Source organism: Myxocyprinus asiaticus, chromosome 25 (genome assembly GCF_019703515.2).
Source record: "Myxocyprinus asiaticus isolate MX2 ecotype Aquarium Trade chromosome 25, UBuf_Myxa_2, whole genome shotgun sequence".
In the NCBI taxonomy this organism is placed as follows: Eukaryota; Metazoa; Chordata; class Actinopteri; order Cypriniformes; family Catostomidae; genus Myxocyprinus; species Myxocyprinus asiaticus.
The window spans coordinates 31,482,971-31,506,621 of NC_059368.1; the positions used below are offsets into that span (position 1 = coordinate 31,482,971).

General features: G+C 39.8%; 2 protein-coding genes across 8 annotated transcripts in view; one reads left to right on the forward strand and one right to left on the reverse strand.

Moving 5' to 3' along the window:
• LOC127416091 (protein PRRC2C-like) overlaps nucleotides 1-23,651 on the reverse strand; it is a 73,905-nt gene that overhangs the window by 3,029 nt on the left and 47,225 nt on the right. For 5 of the 7 annotated variants that reach the window (XM_051655224.1, XM_051655226.1, XM_051655222.1 and 2 more), the window contains 6 exons: nucleotides 23,266-23,500; nucleotides 21,148-21,456; nucleotides 18,572-18,675; nucleotides 18,151-18,277; nucleotides 17,742-17,966; nucleotides 15,702-17,526 (listed from right to left, as the gene is read on the reverse strand). In XM_051655224.1, coding sequence (XP_051511184.1) covers nucleotides 17,275-17,526; nucleotides 17,742-17,966; nucleotides 18,151-18,277; nucleotides 18,572-18,675; nucleotides 21,148-21,456; nucleotides 23,266-23,500 — 1,252 coding nt within the window. In that variant the 3' untranslated portion in view covers nucleotides 15,702-17,274. Of the gene's footprint in view, nucleotides 1-15,701; nucleotides 17,527-17,741; nucleotides 17,967-18,150; nucleotides 18,278-18,571; nucleotides 18,676-21,147; nucleotides 21,457-23,265; nucleotides 23,501-23,651 lie in introns of those variants that run through there. The other 2 variants (XR_007893038.1, XM_051655227.1) reach the window with 2 other exon arrangements.
• Nucleotides 5,099-13,314, forward strand: LOC127416100 (myocilin-like). The gene is made up of 4 exons (XM_051655248.1): nucleotides 5,099-5,932; nucleotides 10,792-10,857; nucleotides 11,147-11,245; nucleotides 11,899-13,314. The coding sequence occupies exons 1-4, from the start codon at nucleotides 5,455-5,457 to the stop codon at nucleotides 12,684-12,686; spliced, it is 1,431 nt and encodes a 476-aa protein (XP_051511208.1). The 5' UTR covers nucleotides 5,099-5,454; the 3' UTR covers nucleotides 12,687-13,314.

Genomic DNA, 23,651 nt, shown 5'->3' on the forward strand with positions numbered 1-23,651 from the left:
AACTAGATCTGCTACGCTACTGATGCTTCTGCCGCAGAGCAAGTACAGAGACTTGCTACTGCTAGGAAATACACAGACACACTAAGTTAAACATGTGGACATGCTGCTGCATAATTAGACGCAAATACAATCCCCATGTAGCAGATCTAGACAGGTGAAGCTGGGGAGCTGGAGGGTTTCACAGAAAATTCTCATAGTGCACTGCAGTGAAACAGGCTTACTTGCACATTGAGCAAATGTAGATGTTAGGCAAAGAGAGAGTATGGAAGTTGATTGGCTACCCGATTACATGGCAAAGGACCTGTCAGCTTACATCATGTGAGCTGACTGGCTTAACATCGCACCTGACGTGAGCGAGCTGATTGGCTAACATAACGGTTTAAAAAAAAACTATTAGCTTGCGCTATTCAGATTTTCAAGCCTAAACTTAGCCATTTGTTTTGCTATCCTTTCCATGCACGGTTATATGGTGTATTCGATTTAACCTGTGACCCACTGTTTAAGAACCGCTTAACACATGCACATCAAAGAAAATGGGCCACCCTAACTAATAGTTTTCATTTGGCTCAGTCACTCCATTTGTGGTACTTTTTATAGCACTTTGTATTGAATTTCTTGTTAATGTTAAAAATCAACTCCCTGGTCAGCGCTTAAAGGTTTGATGGATCTGTTTTCATCCCTCTCTCCGAGTCTCACTACATTCCTCACAGTGTATTATTTTGCTTGTTGTCTTTTATCCCTCTTTTCCAGCTTTTTTACGCCTCTCTCTGTTCTTCTCATCTCAGTCATGTGCTCTGGTTCCCATGTGTTCACGGAAAACAGCTTTACAAATGTTATAACCTGCTGGAAATAGAGCTCAGAGACTGGCTAAAATCAGTGCGTTTAGACTGATGTACTTTTCAAATGTAGTAGATGGAATTTCGATGATTATCCTGCTGTAAATGCTCGGCATTCCTTGTCATTTCCCATCATTCCCATCCCTGTGTGGCTCATCACTTCCAGTCAAGTCTGGAAGTCTTTTGATGAAATCGACCAATATTGGTTTTTAATGACCGTTACAATACTGTTAATTTTTAAGTGTCCGATAACAGATATGCACAACCGATTTTTAATCCTTGTTTTATTTCTACATTAGGCACATCAGCAACTTGATCATTTATCACTAACCTCTGGTGAACCGCTTTACAAAACTCATTTTGAGTGGGAAAGTGTAATATCTGTTAACCGATTATCGGTTTATCTCTAGATTTTTGTGTCCATTTTATCGTCTGCTAGACGATAAAAAAATAATAAAAAATAATAAAATATAATATAATAAAATATAATAATAAAAAGTCTCTAAAAATAATAATGCACATTTCCTCAACTAGCCACATGATTTGACATATCATGTCCAAAGCACAAACGGTGAAGGATTAGGTGTAATTCTTAGGTTAAGGGTTTAAAAAAAATTCAATTTCTCAAGTTTATTAATGAAAGTGTTTAGAACAGCTTTTGAAATTCTCAAACTCTAACTAGGTTGCTCGAGGGCCATAGTGATGCATTGTCAAATTCCTCAACCAAGACCGTTAGTTCCGTTTTTTACATGACTAAAGATAAGTTCTTCCTTTCTCTGTCTTATCTGTGTATTTGTGTGTGTCCCAAACAGGATCAGATCCTTTGCAAACATAAAACAGACATGTTAAGTCTGTTCAAAGTCATTTTTTTGCATGTTGTCTCAAACCTTTGCGAGACAGGAACATGCACTTGAATAAAGAGATTGAGTGTGTATGCTACAAATGTTTGCTAAGGATTTGCAATTCTGAACTTGCTGAAAATATGTCTCAAGGTCACAACTTGTACACGTTTGTGACAGCTTCAATGAAATATTAGTTCAGAGAATCCTTTCTGTTAAAGACATTCAAGGGTTCAGCCTAAACAAATGTGATTATGGATTGAATAGATGTTTAGAAGCAAAGCTTTTATTCTAAATCTTTTTATAAATATTTTACTGTCACCAGACCAAATTAAGCATATCACCATTTTTTCACATCCAGATTTTCTTTTGCAAGCATGGTCTTGTAAGCAAATAGTGTTTCCTGTAAAGATCTCTTTGCTTCAATCCCCCATAGATCGGATGTGGTAACGGAGAAAATGGGGAATGTGAGGCGAGAGCACTGGGGCAGGCCATGAAGAGAGGTCAGAGGGTTGCGTGCAAAGGTGTTGAAAACAATAGATGTTACAACTTCCTATCATTTGGACACTTAAAAATTTACAAATATCATCACATTAAATGAATGCCTATTGTAGGCACCAGTCAACCCCACAAGAACGACAGCTTAATAAACATATGGAATAATGTCCTAATGAAAATATAAAAATGCAAAAAGGTTACTGTGAGTGTTAAGGTTAAAGGTAGATGATAGAAAATATTATTTGCTCAGTTTAAATATAATAGAAATCAATGGAGCCCTCACTATGATGGAAAAAAGTATTTACACACACATACAGTATATTCAGGTAACACTTTACATTAATGTTCCCTTTAAGGAATTATAACTGGGTTCATAAATCAGTAATATGTCAGTTACAAACGCATTATAAATAATTTATATGTGGTTAAGACAACATGCATAAACAGGGTGACTTTTTAAATAGAGCCCTTTTACCTCACATGTTATAAATGCTTAACACATAACCAATATTTATGACCTATGGAAATGAACCTTAATGTAAAGTGGGCAGCTGTGAGGCAATTATTAAGGAGTTGCCAACATTAGAAACCTATGTATGTACATAAAGTTCTTAATTGTTTAATGGTCATCAGGCTTTATTCTATAATACATGTTGTGAACGAGCATGAAGACCTGAAATGTTTTGGCAGAAGACTTTAAGTAAGTTGGGACAGCACTCGGAGTAACACCATTCTTTTGACACCAATGTGACAAGAAAGGTTACAACGCAAGTGAGTCAAGACATTACAGTAATTAATATACATTAATTAACACAATCCTCTTTTTACTCTCACTATAATAATCTATTTTGCTACACTGTCACATAAATCATGAATTTGGGCATTTTTTTAAATTAAGCTATGAATAAGTGTATTATTAAGCATTCATAACAAGTTAAAATGCTCACTATTTAAAAAACAGTACTGGATGAAAGTTTCCTTTTTTATGCATGTTGCTATAACTGCGTAGAAATGACTTATAATGCATTTGTAAATTACTTGTTAGTCATTAATGAACAAACCCTCAACAAAGGGAACATCAGTGTAAAGTGTTACCATCAGTTCACCTTCACACACTGATAAAAGCAATACAAACAGGGATAGATGTGGTCCAGAGAGAGTCAAGGGAGATTTTTAAGCAAGTACATTTATAACAACTGTGAGAGGCCAGGGAGACTATGTAACAAAAAGGTGTTTGTATTACAGGAGCCAAAGACTGTCTGACATCACTGTTCATTCTGATTGCCAGGTTAATCAATGTAGTTGAACCTGGTTGTTGAGAGGAGGAGGACGCTGATCTAAATTTCACAGAAGATTTAGAGTGCTGGGCACGAAATTCAGACTTCTCATGCACACACAAAGAAAACAAATGGCCATCACGAAGGGTTAGAAAGATCCAGTGCTCAAGTCCAGAGCCATCTGGGCCTTATTACAGATAAAAGAGTAAGCACTCTGAACCATTGTTTACAGAGCAAACTGAAAAGAAGAAATAAAAACAAAAAAAAACAAATGAAAAACCAGAGGAGAGAAAGTGAGAGAAAAAGAGGTGATGAATTATGGAGGGGAGAGGGGTGGAAAAGTAGAGTGTTACCTAAACAGAGAGAAGTTGTGAAGGTAACAAAATGAGAAACAAGAAACGAGCCAGGGAGCATGCTGTAATTCACGTTATATTAAATGGTCACAAATGCCATCCATCATCACTATCTGTAACATCCGAAACACGTCTTGATCTTTTGTCCTGTTTGTGTCACGTTCTGACCCCTTTACCTAAACTCCACATGTAAGACAACACTGTGAAAGCCCCATCCAGGGCTGTCCAGCAGGGGTAACTGTATCTAAATGTACCCCCCTCTCAGTAGCCTGTGTCTTGGGTACCCCACAGTGAGATCCCCTGGCTGTGAATCTTAAGCAGCAAACTGATAGCGCCACATACACCGCAACACCCAAATTAGAAAGCAGCAGAGAGGCATGTACTCTCCCTTTGGTTACATTCTGAAACAAGAACACACATACACACACATATATACACTCACCGATCACTTTATTAGGAACACTATGGTCCTAATAAAGTGCCCAACGTGGTTGTTCTGCTGTTGTAGCCCATCCGCCTCGAGGTTTGACGTGTTGTGCATTCTGAGATGCTATTCTGCAGAAATACTCAAACCAGCCCATCTGGCACCAACAATCATGCCATGGTGGAAATCACTGAGAGATCAAATTTTTTCCCCCATTCTGATGGTTGATGTGAACATTAACTGAAGCTCCTGACACATATCTGCCTGATTTTATTTATTGCATTGCTGCCACACAATTGGTATGATTTAGATAATCGCATGAATAAGTAGGTGTACAGATGTTCCTAATAAAGTGCTCGGTGAGTGTATGTTTACCTACCTATATAAATGAGGGCATACAATAGAATTAGATTGCTTTTTTATAAAGCTATGTATAATTTCTAAACATCATCCCAAACTAAACCCTGACAGAAAACGTATTGCATTTTTAGAATTAAAATGAGGTTTTGTCAGATTTAGTTGTACAAACATATGCATTACATAAGTCATTACTACAATACACAGTAGGAAAATACCTGAGCTCTTAAAGCATTAAGTAGCATATCCTGGGTATAAACAAAACCTGTTTTCACCTATGCTCTTCACTGCATTCCTACACACACAGCCAAACAAATGGCACACAAACGATCCCACACATGCTCCCATATGCCCTTCCAAGAGGTGGAGGCAAAGAAAGAGCTCTGGAATGATCTTTTTGTTTGTGGGCAATCCCTAAAGTACACAGCATCCCGCCTCTACCTCTGTCCCTCCCTACCTCTCCTCCCTGACTGTATAAATAAGCCCCAGTGTAGAGTGCCAAGACTCAGAGAAACTGACTCCCAACCTGAAGACACAAACTGAGGCAGAATCACAGAGATCAACCACCAATCAAAGCAAGAAGATCTGTAACCAACCTTTGTAAAGCCAAGAAAGAGAAGACAAGAGCAAAAGACTGAAAAGTGTCAGGTGAGAGGTCATTGGTGGAACATCTAAGAACTGTGCAACTCTACGGTTTCACTAAGTGCAAGTAGCAAGATAAAAGGGAAGGAACAGATTAGTGCCGGTGCTCAAGAGGAAAGGTTAGACGAGTGATCAGCAGCAACAAGGAGGTACAAGAAGGTTTTCTGGAGGAAGTGCATCATATATAGACAAGAAAGACCTTCCCAGATCTCTGCTGTCCACCTCAACATGTGGTTTTTGACAATTATGTGTGTTTCCTGCTTGTTGATGGGCACTCAGGCACAAAGCAGTGCTAGTTTTCGTCGGGCAAATGATCGCAATGGTCGTTGTCAGTACAGCTTCACGGTGGACAGTCCCACAGAGGCGAGCTGTCCATCACTAGGCTCAAGCTCCGAGATGGAGGCCCTGAAGACTCGTCTGGGGCTGCTAGAGGCACTGGTCGCCCGACTGGTAGGAGGAGAAGCTGTGCCTGAGTTATCACAGGGCTCTGGATCTCAGTCAGGCCTCCAGGAGGCTTACAACCAGATGATGGGGGAGAACACTCAGCTCCAGAGAGAGAAGCAAAGACTGGACAGAAAGGTCCAGGACCTCCAGCAGAGGATGGAGGAGCTCCGACAGGAGGCTGTGAGGCTAAGGAGCAGACCCTGCATGCAGCAACCTCCTCCCGGAGTGCCACAAAATGACAACAGCTTTAGACCAGGATCAGGTCAGTACTTACCAACCCATACAGGAATCACGTGTGGCTAAATATAAAAATTAGGGCTGTGAATTGAAAAATGATTACAAAATTGTAACTAATTAATCGCGATTAATCACGGTATATGGTACATGAAAATATAATCATAAATATATTCACCTAATACTGTTTCAAATAAACGCAAGAAATTGGGTTGTCTCATTTATTTTAATTATTTAAATACGTCCATGTTCAAATGTTCCGTTTTTTGTGAATAACGTTAATTAGACATATGTATATGGGTTGCACTTTATTTTACAGTATGTGTACTTTCAGTAAATTTACAGTGTAATTACCCAAGAAAGTACTGAGTAATATTAGGTAACTACATGTACTTAATATGGTGTAACAGATCAGGATGGGCACAAGGAGGCGGCGGGAACTGGCTGAAGAGTCAATGTAAAGTTTAATGATATAAATGATCTTAAAACATGAACTTAAACATAAACAGACACACATACAACGCGGCCATGTGCGTCCCTCTCTCGAACCGGCGCCTCTGGCCGCCCCTTATCTCGCTCTCCCGCTGATAAGCTGATTCAGCGCCGGCCGTGGTCCATCACGGCCCAGCCATGCCCTCCTCCTCGTCACATGGGTTAAGGGTTAGGGTTAGGTTTAGTACCTAGAAATTACTGTAGTTGTTGTAAATATATAGTACGTAAATGTAGAACAGTACTGTAAAATAAAGTGCTACCAAGTGTATGTTTACATGCCATAAAATAAGTGGACATGCTGTAATTAAAAGCTTGGCAAAAATCTTCTGGTGTTTTTCAGTGGATGGTTTTAATATTAGGATCAAGTGGCAAGACAAACTTGTACAAACTGTACATAGTGTAAATAGCATGTACCTCCTGGAAATTTATATATTCCAATTTTAGCCACAGGAAGTGTCTAAGATTTAGGGAGCAACCTGTTGATGTTCGTCTCAAACAAATAAAATGTTCTTTTAGCACCCTTAGAACAGTTATTTTTGTTTGCGATATACTGTGTATGCATGTAAATCTATAATAACGAACAACAGTAAACTACTGACGTCTGACCTTACCTATAGCAAACACAATTTCGGTTAGTGCGTGTCTTTTTTGGCAAGTCTGTGCTAATATGAAATCTAACTTTTGTGATAACTAAAACATTTGATAATGCTTTGAAATGTGAATAATATGTAGAATTAAAATGGTTTAGTATAAGTAAGTTACTTCAAGTAACTCAAGCGTTAATTAGGGTGGTCAGACCCCCCCAACACCCCCACCCCCGCCGCCAAGCTCATCCCCTTATCCACCAAGCTCCACTAAATATATAAGTACTTTTGTATAGTTTCCTGTTTTCTTGTTTGCATGATACTATAAATGTTAGTCAGTGCTTGGTCAGGTCCTGAACTGTGGAATCTAAGGTTATCTGTGAAAAGATCACAGTTTAAAGCATTTTGCCATCATTTTTTGTGTAGTGTGACTTGTAAACAGCTGTGATGTCTGGGAAAGCAGAGGGTGTGAGCACATGGGCCTGCTGCGAATGAATGGCACAGTGAAACATACAGTACTCTTACTGTTTCTGTATGCATTTCCACAGCTATATATGCCTGGTAGTATAATAAATCATACTTACAGTACAACGGTGCATATGACTAACAGGTGAGAAGGTATGACTGATCCTGTTCTTAAAGCAGCAGTGTACCAAATAGATGGATTAGAGTATAATTAGGAGAGATTCTCCTGTCTGTCATAGTGTACAAGGGTGGAAAAAACATGACAAATGAAGCAAAAGCTGTTGAGGGTGACCCACAAAGTAAAACATCAGTACTGTGCAAATACTCAGCAGTAAAAGTTTCTCTGATAGCTCCCAGCAGACACCTAACTAATGCTGATGTGTGGAGGTCAGGGGTGACTGATACCCACTGGGGTTTTTAGTGCTGGTATTGGTAAGTTGAAAACATGTCCTGGTTAATCATTACTGCAGTTAAAATAAACTGCACCGGTAAAAAACAACCCATTCCCCCCAGTACTGATATATGCTATTAACGAAATGCAGTCATTATTTGATGAGACAAACCATAGTAAGACCATAAAATAAATAAAACAGCACTGCTTCTGAACTTAATCATGCAATAAAATGAGTAGTTTTGGTCTTGGATGCTGATTGGTCAGTACAGCATGTATAGCAATAGCTATGACACATAACACATTTTCACCTTGCCACTGTGTATATCCCCATGCAGCTTAACCTTACATGTCAGGGATATATCCTCTAGTGCAGTGTTTCTCAGATGGCAGTCCATGGCTTAATTGCAGGGGGTCCTTAAAATATATTTTTTTAAAGGTATATCTAAATAGTAATCTCTTGTCCATGTTCTACCATCTGTTCTACTTCTAACCTGTGCTCTGTGCCACAGCTCCTCACATCTGCACCATACATCATGTATAAAAAAAACAGGATGAAACATAAAGATGGAGTTTGAGAAGGCAGAGGAAGCAACGGACTGTGGAGACCCTCTTTGCGAGAGGAAGACAGGCTCTGGGTCTTTAAGGGTCTTTGAGATTGACAAGAAAATAAACAGACCATCTGTCTTGTATGTCTTCACCCTCTTGAATCCAGAGTGGTAGTGTTTTGCTTTCGTATTCACAGTCCCTTAGCACCCAAAACATCCTATCATGGAAATGTACACTGGCTCAGACAGGGGCAGAATAAACAATAACTTACCAAAGGGTATGAAAACTTGAGTTACATTCGCCTTGCCCTGGTTCAACTCCAGTAGTGAAGCAAGGAAGAATTTACAGCTGCCCAATTGAACATGCAAACAGAGCTTGCAATAAAAAAAAAGATCAGGAACCTTGTTCCATTTCGGCACATGGATGTTGTCAGTGTCACCTCATTTAGTATGAATACAGAACTTTCCCAGTGCCTTGACTCTCGAGATCTGACTGTTTTGGAAATGCTTAGTCAGACGTTTGCAAATGAATTGGAACTCTCTTTTAGAACTGTAATAAGAGTTGGCATCTGCTTCAGAACCTAGTGCTGCAAAACTCAAAACATTTAAACAAAGCAAAGACTCCAAAGTTTTCAAGTAAGCTGGGAAGACTCTTGTGAATAAAATAGCCTGGGACACGATACCAGCTGGTCCAGAGAGTTGTTAAAATTCTGCCTGTTCCCTCTGATCCATTGGGCATGATATACAGACAAACTGCAACACACGCAAACAAACCTTAAGAATGACGTGTTTTTTTTCTTGCTTTGAGGTGACTGATAGACCTGTGTCAATGAGCATGTGTTGATTATAGGGATAAAGTACGGTGAACTTGACACCCTCCCTCTGCAGGTCCGAGCAAGCGAACATAATCAGCGCCCCTTTCTAACCATCAAAGCAACCAAAATCAGCTTCCAGATGTTCATGTCTCAATGTGTAATCTGGGCCATTATAAAAGTCTGTAAACATGTTAGCACATGATCATCCATTAATGAAATGTGGCAGCATGGCTTTGTCATAGGGACTAACAGAGACAAATTAGTTGCTGGGCAATAATATGAGACAGTCTGACAAAGACAGTGAGTGTGGATTATGAGTGGGTATTTGTACATGCACGCAGAGTTGTACAGGTAAAAGCTGCAATGTGTAATTTCGCTAACCATTTGTGGCACCAAATACAATTGCAAAAATTATTGTTTCCAAACAACATAATCACATGGGAAATCAACATGTTGCTTCCAAAAGTTAATATACCCCAAAATCAACCCCATACTGCCCAAATATTGACGAGCACCATTCCCCATCAGACATTTTTGCATCATTTCAACCATGCCCCCTTTTCTCTAACACTACTATTAGCACTTTGCAAAAGCAGCCTCCGAGACACCAGTTCTGGTTCCACGTGACTCAGGAAGTAATCAAGTTCACAATCAAGAGTGAGCATGTATCTGAGGTAACATTTTTGCTCTAAAATGCCATTTTTACTCCACTGACAGTTAGGTTAAGGGTTGGGGTTTGGTTTAATAGGTAGGGTTAATAAAATATGCATTCCTGTTGACTTCATTACATCATTTACAACTAAAAATACAACTTGCTTTTGGCTCCACTCTGTGCACATTTCACCCAGAAACTGTAGTGCACAAGTAACCATACGTTCAACAACAATTACAGTTTCAGCCACTGGGGGCAGTGATTCAAATTCCAGTAAGCACAAACCTCAGCAGCAGAGTTTCAAATTTCAACAGCAGATCTTTCAACCTACTGTCACTGAATTCACATAAGTAATATGTCTGTTCTAAACAGGTTTCAGAAACGCCCCTTTCCCCCTACCCCCTTGTCTGCCATTGTTCAACATTTTTTGGGAAATCCTAAAAATGCCTTACTTATGCGCTTCAAGCTGGGACAGGAAAAATATTTTAACATCCAAAAATTAAACACATCAAATTTAAATATGTTTTGCTTTGGTTTTGTTTTAGATTGTTAACTAGAGTTCCACATATGTGCGCCCTGCTAGAGTGCACGTCTGTGTTTGGGATGTGTAATGGGAGGTCCGGAGTCTGGCAGGCTCCGGGACAGCTGGGAATCTACTCAGAGCTGTTTATTTCCTTCTGTTAAATTCCTGACTGTCAGTAGAGCTGCCAGTCCCCCCAAAACCATGCATACAACAAACATGCATCTCTCAGGAAAGTAAAGATCAATATCAGGAAGAGAGAAATCAGCCTAAAAGTCTGCAATGGTACTACTGCTATTCAGCTCCATCTAGAGTTGAAAATAATGGTGGTTCTAGTCTATTTTCTTTTGCAGTCTTTGGAAAAACATTGAGCAGTTATAGACCATATCAGTAAGTTGACCATGTGTCCTTGCCTTTTAGGACCTGTCCTCTCTCACCTGGTATCCAGACCTGGGAATACCCAAGGAGACACAAGCAGTTTAACAGGTTACGTGTAACACCTTACATAGAACACTACAGTTGCTCCTACACAGAATTTACAGCATCCAGATAATCAATGAATTTGGCAAGCTTTACAATTGGGGTCTTCCATTCCTGTGCTACGACTACTTTGGGAAAGCAGAAGATCTACGATATCCCATACTGACTTGCTATCTCATTATCCCTGGCTTCCTTTCACAGAGTGAAGGGTTGACAAACGTAGACCTCAACACCTTGACATACATATCTCAATTTCAGTAGGTGATTGTGAATTTCTGTCCTCTTACTCTCTTAGATCCTGCATGGCATTATGAGTCTCCGGGATATCAGGAGCTGACAGCCGTGGTAACAGAAGTTTCTGCCCCAAATCTGGACGGTCCAGCAGATATTACAGGTGAGTGTTTCAAGCCCTAATCTTGACCCTTCATAAAGAGCTACAAAGTAGTAGATGTCTTTATGCCTTTTGAAATATCTCATATTATCAGTTGGACTGTCAAATTTGATTTATGTAACAGCCATGCCACACCAACTGTCCATCTCAGGTGCCTGAAAAAATGATACCGTGCACATTACATTAATTCCTGCTGACAGCACTAACACAAATACTGCTATTTTTACCAATTCATTTGAAGCAAAAATAATCTGGTTTATTAAGGGAGTTGTATATGTTTAGTAAGGCGCCAAAATGGTAATGTTGATCACTTGATAGGACCATGTTACTAAACCAAGACAGTTGAGTTTCGGGTTTTTTCCAGACAAGTCTTTCAAATTCTGCCAAGTATCTCCTACACCTGCTACTCCAACACTTCTCCCTTACAGGGTATTTAAGGAAAGGGTAAGTTTGCCTCTAACCATTTATACTAAAAGTAATGATAGGACAAGGTGTCCTCACTTCCACCTTTAGCAGATTTTGGTTTGGCTGGGTCTCATTTCAACCTGTCAAACCTTCACTTCATTGGGACCTTGTGAAATCTGATGTTCTTATTCATGTTTCCTCAAAATTGTTCATGAATGGTCTCCAAGTGTCCAATCTCTAATTTTTTTCAGGCTGTGGTGACCTGGTGTGGGTAGGAGAACCTGAGATGCACCGTAAGGCTGATAGTATTGCTGGCAAGTACGGTGTCTGGATGCAGGACCCAGAAGCCAAGGAACCTTATGGTCTAGAGATGGTATGGCGAATCGACGCCGTGGGGTCTGAAGTGCGTCAACTCTTCGGGTACGAAAACATGGACCAGCTGACACGTGGCTTCCCAACCAAAGTCCTTCTCCTGCCAGAAGCTGTGGAGAGCACTGGCGCCACCATGTACCAGGGCTCCTTGTACTACCAACGAAGGCTCAGCCGCACACTTCTAAGATACGATCTACTCTCTGAGAGCATTGCTGCCCGTCGTGATCTTCCTCATGCTGGCTTCCATGGTCAGTTCCCCTACTCCTGGGGTGGCTACACAGACATTGACCTGGCAGTTGATGAAAATGGTCTCTGGGCCATCTACAGCACCAACAAAGCCAAGGGTGCCATTGTGATCTCCCAGCTGGACCCTCACAGCTTGGAGGTGAGGGGCACCTGGGAGACCAAAATCCGCAAGACAACAGTGGCTAATGCTTTTATGATCTGTGGCAAGTTGTACACGGTCGCTAGTTACACCTCGCCAAACACTACAATAAATTACATGTATGACACTGTGACCAGCCAGGGTAAAGCAATCTCAGTGGCCTTCAAAAACCGTTATCGCTACAATAGCATGGTAGACTATAACCCAGTGCAGAGAAAGCTATTTGCTTGGGATAACTATTACATTGTATCTTATAATGTGAGGCTAGGCAAGCAGGAGTAAAGTGTTCAGTGTAAATTCCAGATTAACCTGCTTACAGAAGTGTTTTGTGATATTTTATCATGTTTTACCAACCAGTGAGATATAGTTGGATTTACTGATATGCATAGGCAATGACAGACTCTCAGTAGGACAAGAATCAACATTCTATAATCATTCATGATGCTGATGCAATGTTAATACCACCACCAGCAGTAAGTGCATGTAATGCAGCAGTGACTATATTGCACATCTTCACATTAAGAAATGAATTTATATTTCTATTTATATATCTGAGATGCTCTTCATGTATGTTCAAAGAGGTTCTTTTGACCATCAACTTATAAAATGTAATTCTAAAGTGTCGATAAATGAAATTTAGTCATGTATCATCCTAACAGGTTTTTAATAAGGCCACATTTTCTTCCTCAGTGGATTTGTCTTCTTAATATGTTAATAGAGAAATTATTTTTCTAACTTTGTAAGTGATGTCTTGCCTTTTTATGTGTTTACCGCACTGAATACATGTTCTACGAAGGGGGGAATAATTATAATGGCATATTTTTTTTACAGTTAGCCTGCCTCAGAGTTGATAGATCGTACAAAGATGTAAACAACTTCAAAAACTACAATAAAATCTTGATCTCTTGTGTGTACGCTCAGATCTGTATATAATGAACATTTTCCCTTCTCTTTGAATTTGCCTTTCAAGACAATCACGTGCTCCTTGAAATGTTAAGATCTGGGATCTTATGGCTACTCCTCAGAAGTGTACTAACTTATGTGCAAATAAAGATTACAAATTTAACATAAAAAAAAAATAGCCGCAAGCGACTGTTGTCGGGGGCCAAGCACAAATTGCAATATGACCAAAACAAACAAATTTGACAGAAAAGATCCTGTGGATGCTGTGGACAGCTATTTTGGTGTGACATTTCACCTGCTTAGAGTACAGTTGCAAAAATAGGATTGTCTTAAGTTATAGCACCCCTAGCATCACAAAAATGAAAGAAACTCGTTATGTTACCTCAGAGTGTTCTCTTGTCCATGTGTACAAATTTAAAGTTTGAAAATTGCACACAAGATACAGGCTAATTAGTCATTATAGGCCACAGCCAAAACATATTTGCTTATATCTTTGGAACGATTCGACGCATCAAAATTCTTTTGATAACTTTTTGTCATGTGGGTCTGTAGATGATATACCAAGTTTCGTGAGAATCGGGCAAACGGCCTAGGACGAGTTCGAAAAAGTAGGTTTTTAAAATAAATCGAAATTGTAAAAAAAGTGTCTTGCGAAAATGGAAATTCAAGTGACCATACCATTGTGGGGCACTGGTGGATTCAGAGAAGCTACACATTTGTATTGTAGCCTATACGGTTCCGGAGTTATGTGCAAAAACATGAATTAACTAATTATACCGCCACCGCGCGTCCGAATGTCACAATTTTATATGCGGCTTCAAGTTGACACCCTGCTTGTGTGTAGTTATTACCATAACCTCGGCCATTCCCAAAATGAGTTATAAGGTGCTGAAATTTTATTGGCCGGTGGCGCCCATTTTTGTTAATTTGTTGAATCGATTTTTTAAGAATATGTTAACATTTGAACCAAAGATGATGCAAATTTAATTTAAACTTTGTCCCTCAAATGGCTGCAAATTTATGACAGTTTTGTTTTTTTTGTTTTTTTTGTAGTGCCCCCTGGGGTGAAATTGTACAAAACTTTGTTGACATCTTCTAAACGTCCTGTTGACTATGTGCACCGAGTTTGGTTACATTTGGAGTTTGCGATGAGTAGATATTGATCAATTACTCAAATCGCATTAAACCGAAGGAACTTTATCATTAATATCTTCGGAACGATTTGACGTATTAAATTTATTTTGATAACTTTTTGTCAGGAGGGTCTGTAGATGAGGTATACCAAATTGCATGCCGATCGGACTAACTGTCTAGGAGGAGTTCGAAAAATTAGGTTTTTCAAAAAATACAAAATGCCGGAAAAAATTATAGGCATGTATATACATGTAGGGCTTGACTCAAGGAATCAGAGAGATTTCGATTCTAGCCCTTACGGTTGCAGAGATATGAGACAAAATGTAAAAGTGTTTATTATAGCGCCACCTAGGGTCAGATGGGTGTGCGTTTGTGTGCCTGAGTAGTGAGGGGGATTTGGGATCATCCTGCCAAGTTTGGTGTCTCCACGATTTATGGTCTCTGACACCCAGACACTTTTAGGGCAGAAAAAAGAAAAAAAGAAAAAGAAAATCAGAACAATTACAATAGGGTTCCAGCAGCTTCACTGCTTGGCCCCATAACAAATCAATGTGTGGTGTTTTATTAGATTAAAGGAGGAGTTTTCAGTGTTAAATAGTAAGCCCCACCCCAACAAAGTTTACAAGACTGACAAGACTCGCATCACATGAACCAGTCTCAATATTTTGATGAATGAACAAAGGCAGAGCTATAGGGCTTAATAATAGGTTTTGATCGTGCACGCATTCTCTGAAAGAGAGCAGGGAAATTTCATAGAGCAGCGTATAGTAAATCCGCGTGCGAGCGGAGAGAATCTCACGCAACCGGTATAAATGCGCTCAGAATTAGAATTAACAGAATTATAATGCCATAGTGCTACTGTCTATTAAGATGGGCTTTGGTCTATTAAGCCAATTATTTTATCTTCACAATACATTTTTATTGTATTTATTTATCTATCTTTTGATTTTACTTGGTGAATTTATCATAATTCTCCACACCTCCCCTGACATGCCCTGCACCCCCCCGGTTTGAAAACCGAGGGATTAAAGGATTTAATTAAGTGTCTCTTCCATAAACATGTTTTCTAAGTATTAAGTTGTATGCAAGGACAGCTTATGGACTAGGCCAGTGGCTTGAGTGCCCAACACCTGGAAAAAATGCCACAGCAAATGTAAAATGTATACAAACTCTTAAATGTGTTAATTACATTGGCAGTACCATAATTTTTGGTGGACACACTCAATGTAATTTAATCCATTACACAGCAAACAATCACAGTCCATTTTTAACAGCATATTATTTTATTCGTTTCTGTTACCAAACCAGGATAATGTAAATAAGACCTTACATATTTTAATACAGCGATTTAACCCCTGTACAAGTAAAAAACAAAAAACAAAAAATAAATTCCCTCTCCTCCCCTTCTGTATGTAGTTTCTCATTCCTACTACACAAACAAGAAATGGGGAGCCTTACTGAAACCCTTGTTCATTTGTAGGCCCCTTTATATTAGCAACCAAAGACGAGTGGTTCGGGCAAACACCTTGTATACTCAGTCCTGTGTTCACCATAACAGAGGAGTCCTTTTTTCACAAACATTCGAGAGCCTCTGTTCTAAGACTTTCATCACTCTTGCCCCCCCCCCCATCGAGTCTGGCTGCCTTGCACTCAAAGTTTGTCGTCTTAACTTGCAGCTATCTTCTTTAGTATTGAACCTAAATTGCTTGACCACTCACCCCAACCCAAACCTCACCCCTCCTCTGCAGTGACTGGTCAGGAGAGTCAGAGCTAGTCAGCAGCATGGTTGGGAGCTTTGTGAAGAGGTGGAAGATGAAAGACTGGAGTAAGTTTGAGAAGTGTCTGTCCTCACATTCACAGAATAAGGGGAGGGGCTTAATCTTAGGACACTTCAAACATAGGCCTGGTCTGGAGTAACCGTTTACAAAAAAAAGAAAAAAGAAAACATTCCATCGTAATTTTACTACCTGGTGACAAAGCAGAGCTGTCCTTTTTTTCAAAATCATATATATTTTTCTAAAAGGATTCAGGTCTTTCGGTGCCTAACCTTTGGCTAAAGATTCAAGGTACTCTTGCGTACAGACGCAAACGCACAATCTTCAATTCTTGCAGGCATAGACTACTGAGAAGGCAGGAGGGAAGGCTCAGTGTAGATTGTGACCGATGAATTAATCAAATGCATCTGTAACAAGTTCTTAATCTGCTGAAATGATTTGTTTTGTTAAGGCCAATACATGTGGTTGAGGTGAAACTATTAAGAAAAGGTAATTATGAGTACAGACAATGTGGAGCAATATGTGCACACACACAGTAATGATATGCATGAGTGTGTACAGTCACATCACTATCGCCACAACTTAAGAGCTGATTGAGAAAGAACCAAAAAACTAACTAGGGATAAACATCTTCAATGAAAAAAGGAAGTATCTGCCTGCCTAAAACATGTTTCTACATGGGAAGAGGTGGAAAATAGAAAAGTAAATCATACTGCTATAAAAATGCCATTCTCAGCAGCCAGTGTAATTTGTGTTGATGTCTACCTTCATTGTTCACTGGGGATGTACAGTTCTCAGTTTGGACACACACAATGAAGGGGTGCTTTCAACTTAATGCCAACCACAGCTGAGGAGAGAATGGATGGACTGATAAAAGGATGAGGAAGAAGAGCACAGTCAATATGAGAGAAATGCACAGCACCTTATAATGAACCTCTATCACTCTACATCCATATACTTCCCTAAACAGCTTTCAGGTGCTCTAGTACATCGCCCTCTTTGCATCAGGCCTCTCAGTCCATCCTTCTATCTATTTGTCCTTTCTGAAGCAGTTCTGACTATTTACTCTCCTCTGGTTTGATGGCCTGCGGTTTGATTGGACCTGTTCGGATGGGTTTGGTTGTTGCTAGCGGTGTAGGTTTGTCAGATTCTTGGCGGTCGGATGGCGCCCCCAGGTGATTTGAAGTGACACTGTTGTTGGGTTTGCCTGGCCCCTCCATGCGGGTGGACTTGCTGACTGGAGCCTTCAGCTGTTGTTGCTCAGAGAAGAACTTGTGGGTGGACTGCAAAACCTCAGCTCTCTGTTTAGCCTGAGAGAAAAAGGTGCATACTCAAAAACAGTCCAACATGGCCACTTAAATGTACTTGATAACTGCTCCGGTGCCTCAGAGTAACATTACTGCTTTCCAAAGTTGTATACACATTTAGCATTTTATAATTTAAATGTAATGTTCTATAATGTTCAATTATAAAAATATTCCCAATTAAAGCAACCTTAAAACATTTCACATGATCCAACGCTCACCTTAAGGTCCTGTTCTGCTTTCAGAGCAGCCTGTGTTCCACGCAGTGCTAAAGGAGGACCAGAGGGTCCACGTGGAAGGTGTTGAGGTCTAGGGTGAGGCATCAGACCTCCGCTCAGGTTATGAGACATGGGTTGACCCATAGGCGAACGCTGCATCCCTCCAGGAAAGGAGTTTGCATGGGGTGGACGTACCAGCGGAGACACCATGTTGGCCTGAGACAACATCTGAATGCATGACAGACAGGATAAACTCTTAATGGTAAGTAACATTTTAAGCTTTCAAACAACCAAACATACACGTGAACACTTCTTAATGGCCAAATCCAAGTTTTCCACAGAAGTGTAGTTTGATCTAGAATTCATTGAACTTTGAATAGCACCAGTATTTGTGTGTGCATCAGGAGCTGACCTGTGGGTTGAACTGTCCAGGGAAGTGCTGGGCAATGCGCATTCCTGCAGATCCAGACTGGAACTGTTTGGGATACAGCATGCTGTTCATCTTGCTAGACTGACTACTGGGACTTGTGGAACTCACCCTGAGAACGCAAACAAGCTTTCAGGAAAAAAATACAACATATACCAATAAAGGGATAAGAACTATGTATAAAGTAAACAAAAGCTAGATGGCTTTGTATTAGTGGAAGACCAATATATTGGCCATTTTGAGATGTTATAGGCAAGGATAACATGCCTGCTTGACAAATTAAATGCGTCAACACTCCCTTGTGTCAGTTTCAAACATCTACCAACAGCCATCAAAATGGAAATTGCAAATTTTGTTTCCAAATATTTAAGCAAACTTAAAAGATTTTGTATATACACCTATATACCTATAAGGGCTAGAAGTTGGGGTAGTGCTTCTTGCACTAACAGGTGGTGTTCCAGGCTTCACATCCATTCCGCCACTGAAGAGCTTCAGATCCATCTCACACATCTACAACAGATAAAAAGGAGTTTGAGTGATGATGACTAAATTAAGCCGGTGTTAGCCAGACATCACTTCAGTCTTTTATGATGGACTTCAGAGGATGAACTGATGCCAACTCCAACTGTAAGACATCGGATACTTCATATGCCACAGCCTGAATGTTGTATTTAGGATGGAACCCACCAAACCTGACTGAAATGACCTGCTGGTTGAACTGTGATGCACCTCATTGATCTCTGCCTGCATCACCTTTGTTTACTGATGAACTACTCTCTTGAAATGGAATACCTAGATTATGATTTAATTGGCAACAAAACCCTTCATCAGCCAACTAACAAAGGACAATGCATCTATGTGAACTTCTGCAGTTAATCCAGGATGAACTTCAAAGACATTAGTCATTAATCTTACAGTTCATAAAAATCTTTGTTTAAACACTTACAAATTTTAAACCATGACTTGCACTGCACACAAATAACTAATATTGGCATTATATTCATGGTGTTTAGCCAGAGGGGAACTGGCCCCCACAGTGAGCCTGGTTTCTCCCAAGATTATTTTTCTCCATTAATCAACATCTTATGGAGTTTTGTGTTCCTTGCCACAGTCGCCTTGCACACTGGGGTTCTAAATACAATAATTATTTAACTATTTAAATTTTATAAATGATTTACCATTACACAATGATGACTCTCAGACTTTATAGATATTACATTTTCATTTTCTGTTAATGCATGACTCTCTGTAAAGCTGCTTTGAAACAATGTGTGTTGAGAAAAGCGTTGTACAAAACAAATGACCACTTTATATATAAAAAAAAATAAAAAAATAAAAAAAATTACACATAATTTAATAAACACAGCCGCTTTCTATTTTAAAAGCAACAAAATATGAATAATTTTTAAATTAGGACTGTCAATCGATTAAAATTTGTAAATCAAATTAATTACATGATACCAATAAAATTAATCAAAATAAATCGCATTTATAAATATTAGCTGAGAAAGGCCCTCAAATGACAATAATTCAATATATAATGATAAAATAATTATAAATAGCTATATTTAAATAATTATAAATATAATATACATTATAAATATAAAAACTCAGATAACTAGAACACAATACATTATTGTGGCAAATGAGTAAAGTATTTATAAGACAACAGAAAAAAAGTGGCTTTGTAAGTCAATATATTATTATTTTTATCATATTATTGAACATAAGCCAATCCATAGTAATCCATTTTACAATTGAATTCTTCAATCTGTCCATAATAGATTTATTAAAAGGGCTTTTCTTGGGGGCCTGGGTAGCTCAGCGAGTATTAACGCTGACTACCACCCCTGGAGTCGCGAGTTCGAATCCAGGGTGTGCTGAGTGACTCCAGACAAGTCTCCTAAGCAACCAAATTGGCCCAGTTGCTAGGGAGGGTAGAGTCACATGGGGTAACCACCTCGTGGTCGCGATTAGGGGGCAAATTGTGCGTGGATCGTAGAGTAGCATGAGCCTCCCATGCTGTGAGTCTCTGCAGTGTCATACACAGCGAGCCACGTGATAAGATGTGCGGACTGACTGTCTCAGAAGCGGAGGCAACTGAGACTTGTCCTCCACCACCCGGATTGAGGTAACCGCGCCACCACGAGGACCTACTAAGTAGTGGGAACTGGGAATTCTAAACTGGGAGAAAAAAGGGGATTAAAAAAAAAAAAGAAGAAAAAAAAGGGGCTTTTCTTAGGACGTGTCAGTGTACACCTGCATCAGATGGACACTGAGCGTCTCACTTTGGTTGTGTCATAAATATAAACACAGCGTTTTAAGGTTGCTGTGCCAAGTTAAACGAAGTTTGAAACTTAGAAAAACACGTCTTGAGATCCCTGCATTTAAAATTGCACTCCGTCCAGCTGTTTGAATGCAAGAATGCATTCTTATCTTGTGCTATCGCTAGAGTCAAGCAAACCTGAATGTGGTTTGCTCTCTGTATAGCTGTATGTTGCCTATACAGGTGGAGTTTCCTTTACTGCCCCCTGCTGATAACAGGTGGTACTTCAAGCTTGAATTGCTCAAAAGATAGGAATATTCCTTATTATGGTCCAGGGACATGATTAATTGCGTTAGTTTTTGCATTATTTCTTATATAATGAATCACACTAAATTATCATGTTAAATCAACAGCCCCAATTTAAATACAAATTATATTAAATATTATTTTAATATTTAAATGTATCTCAAATATAAATATAAATCAATGCAGCTTAATATAATTACACACTGCTGCTTTATATTTTAAAGCAGTAATGTGTCCAGAAAATGATCTGGGCTCTGTTAAACTACAGCGCTATCTACAGCCATTACCTTGATTCTTGTCAGTAAACTGAACAAATATGGACTGTAATATTTGCAATTAAAAATTAAAAGTAAGAGAAAAGGCAATGGCAATATTAGGCTATCAGTGTATGAACATTTTTGTGCACAAACCTTATTGGAAGGCTGCATCATGCTGTGTGTATTCTGGCCAATGAGGCCACGGTAGGGCGGATTACTGGGGGGCTGGCGGTTGAGGCTGGGGGGCGGGGCTTGGGGAGGGGTTGGAGGCAAGGACTGATGCAAAGCCAAGAGTGGCTGACCACCACCCGAGCCGAAGTTGGGCAAAGACAACTGTGAACCCGGCACAGGAACGGTCACCTGCTGCAGGGTGGAACTAGGACTCTGTGTTGAACTGTAGTAACTGTTCTGTTGCTGGACCTGACCAGAGTACAGGTTTGAGTGCTGACTCATTCCCTGACGCTGCAGAACAAATCAGAATATACAATAAACACTTTAAAACAAGGTCATGGCTTTATTTTTAAATCTTGGCCAAACTGTTTACAATTTAGTTGCAACATACACTCACCAGCCACTTTATTAGGTACACCTGTACACCTACATATTCATGCGATTATCTAATCAGCCAACTGTGTGGCAGCAGTGTAATATATAAAATCATGCAGATATGGGTCAGGAGCTTCAGTTTATGTTTACATTAACCATCAGAATGGGGAAAAAAACGTGATTTCAGTGATTTTGACAGTGGCATGATTGTTGTTGCCAGACGGGATAGTTTGAGTATTTCTGTAACTGCTGATCCCCTGGGGTTTTCACACACAACAGTCTCTAGAGTTTATTCAGAATAGTGCCAAAAACATCCAGTGAGTGGCAGTTCTATGGGCAAAAACGACTTGTTAATGACAGAGGTCATAGGAGAATGGCTAGACTGGTCCAAGCTGACAGGAAGGTGACAGTAACTCAAATAAACACACGTTATAACTGTTTTATGCAGAAAAGCATTTCTGAAGGTACAACATGTCGGACATTGTGGCGGATGGGCTACAATAGCAGAAGACCCCTCTGGGTACCACTACTGTCAGCTAAGAACAGGAAACTGAGGCTGCAGTGGGCACAGGCTCACCAAAAATGGACACTAGATGATTGGAAAAACATCACCTGGTCTGACAAATCTGGATTTCTGCCGAGGTACACAAACTGTAGGCCCACTGCAGCCTCAGTTTTCTGTTCTTGGGTGACAGAAGTGGAACCCAACGTGGTCTTATGCTGTTGTAGCCCATCCAACTCAAGGTTCGATATGTTGTGCTATTCTGCTCACTACAATTGCATAGAGGGGTTATCTGAGTTACCGCAGCCTTTGTCAGCTCGAACCAGTCTGAACATTCTCCTTGGACCTCTGTCATCAATAAGGCGTTTTCGTCAACAGAACTGCCACTCACTGGTTGTTTTTGTTTTTCGCACCATTCTCTATACTCTCTAGAGACTGTTGTGCATGAAAATCCCAGGAGATCAACAGTTACGGAAATACTAAAACCAACCCATCTGTCACCAACAATCATGTCACAGTCCAAATCAATGAGATCAAATTTTCAAACAATCTGATGGTTGATGTGAGCATTTATCTGTACTATACTAGAATTTACACAGAATGGTGCCAAAAACAAAAAAAAAACCCAGTAAGCAGCAGTTCTGCAGACGGAAATGCTTTGTTGATGAGAGAGGTCAACGGAGAATGGCCAGACTGGTTTGAACTGACAAAGTCTACGGTAACTCTGATAACCACTCTGTACAATTGTGGTGAGAAGAATATCTCTTAATGCTATTCTGAGATGCGGGTTGGTGCTGTTTTGGCGGCACAAGGGGGAGTTACACAATATTAGGCAGGTGGTTTTAATGTTGTGGCTGATCGGTGTATATACTGTATATATCATACAAAAACTCTCATTTTCAAAGCTTAGGCCCAGTTTTTTACTATCAGGAGTTAAGTTACGATGCCTTAAAATCACCAAACATAAATTAGGATTGACTAAATCTTAGTAGAGAAGGGCAAGAGTGACAAAAAAAAAAAAAAAAAAAAAAGTCAAATGCTCAAATTGTAGAACAGACTACTTTCCCCCACATACTGTTTCAGAAGCAAGCTGTTATAGCAGTCTCATATCTGTGCTGAATTCATCCAGTTGTAAAAAATTGTCCCATTCTAAATAATCTTTACTAAATGCTCCAAGGCTATGCAAATATTTGAAGCCTTAGCAGCAGGAGGTTATTTCTCACCTGCAGTAGGTGTGTGTCTATCAGCTGTGATCCTCCGATGCCAGAGGGCTGGTTCAGCTGAGGCTCAAACAGGATGGGGATGTGCTGGGTGTTTGAGGTCTGCTGGAAGGCCAGGTTGGATTGGTGCTTGCCCAGTTCTGGTGGCTGAACCCCAGGGTAACTGTGCAGCGGTGTGCCAGACAGCATCATGGGAGACGTCTGGGAGAGGCTGTTTTGCATGAACGCCTGCTGAGACCTGTGAAGAGAGAAAAGGCAAAAGAGTGCACAAATTATTGGTTCTCTCACTTTTTAATCAACAACTAATGGAAAATTGTTGGGACTGTTGGGATTTTTTTTTGGTGATAAAAATTGTGAATATTTTTGATTGTCATGTTGAAATTGATTCA

What these genes read in the sequence shown, in the direction of transcription:
- LOC127416100 (XM_051655248.1), top strand. Translation starts at nt 5,455, where the DNA reads ATGTGGTTTTTGACAATTATGTGTGTTTCCTGCTTGTTGATGGGCACT. An exon ending in CAGCTTTAGACCAGGATCAG is followed by an intron (nt 5,933 to 10,791) that starts GTCAGTACTTAC and finishes CTTGCCTTTTAG; the next exon opens with GACCTGTCCTCTCTCACCTG. An exon ending in AGACACAAGCAGTTTAACAG is followed by an intron (nt 10,858 to 11,146) that starts GTTACGTGTAAC and finishes TTACTCTCTTAG; the next exon opens with ATCCTGCATGGCATTATGAG.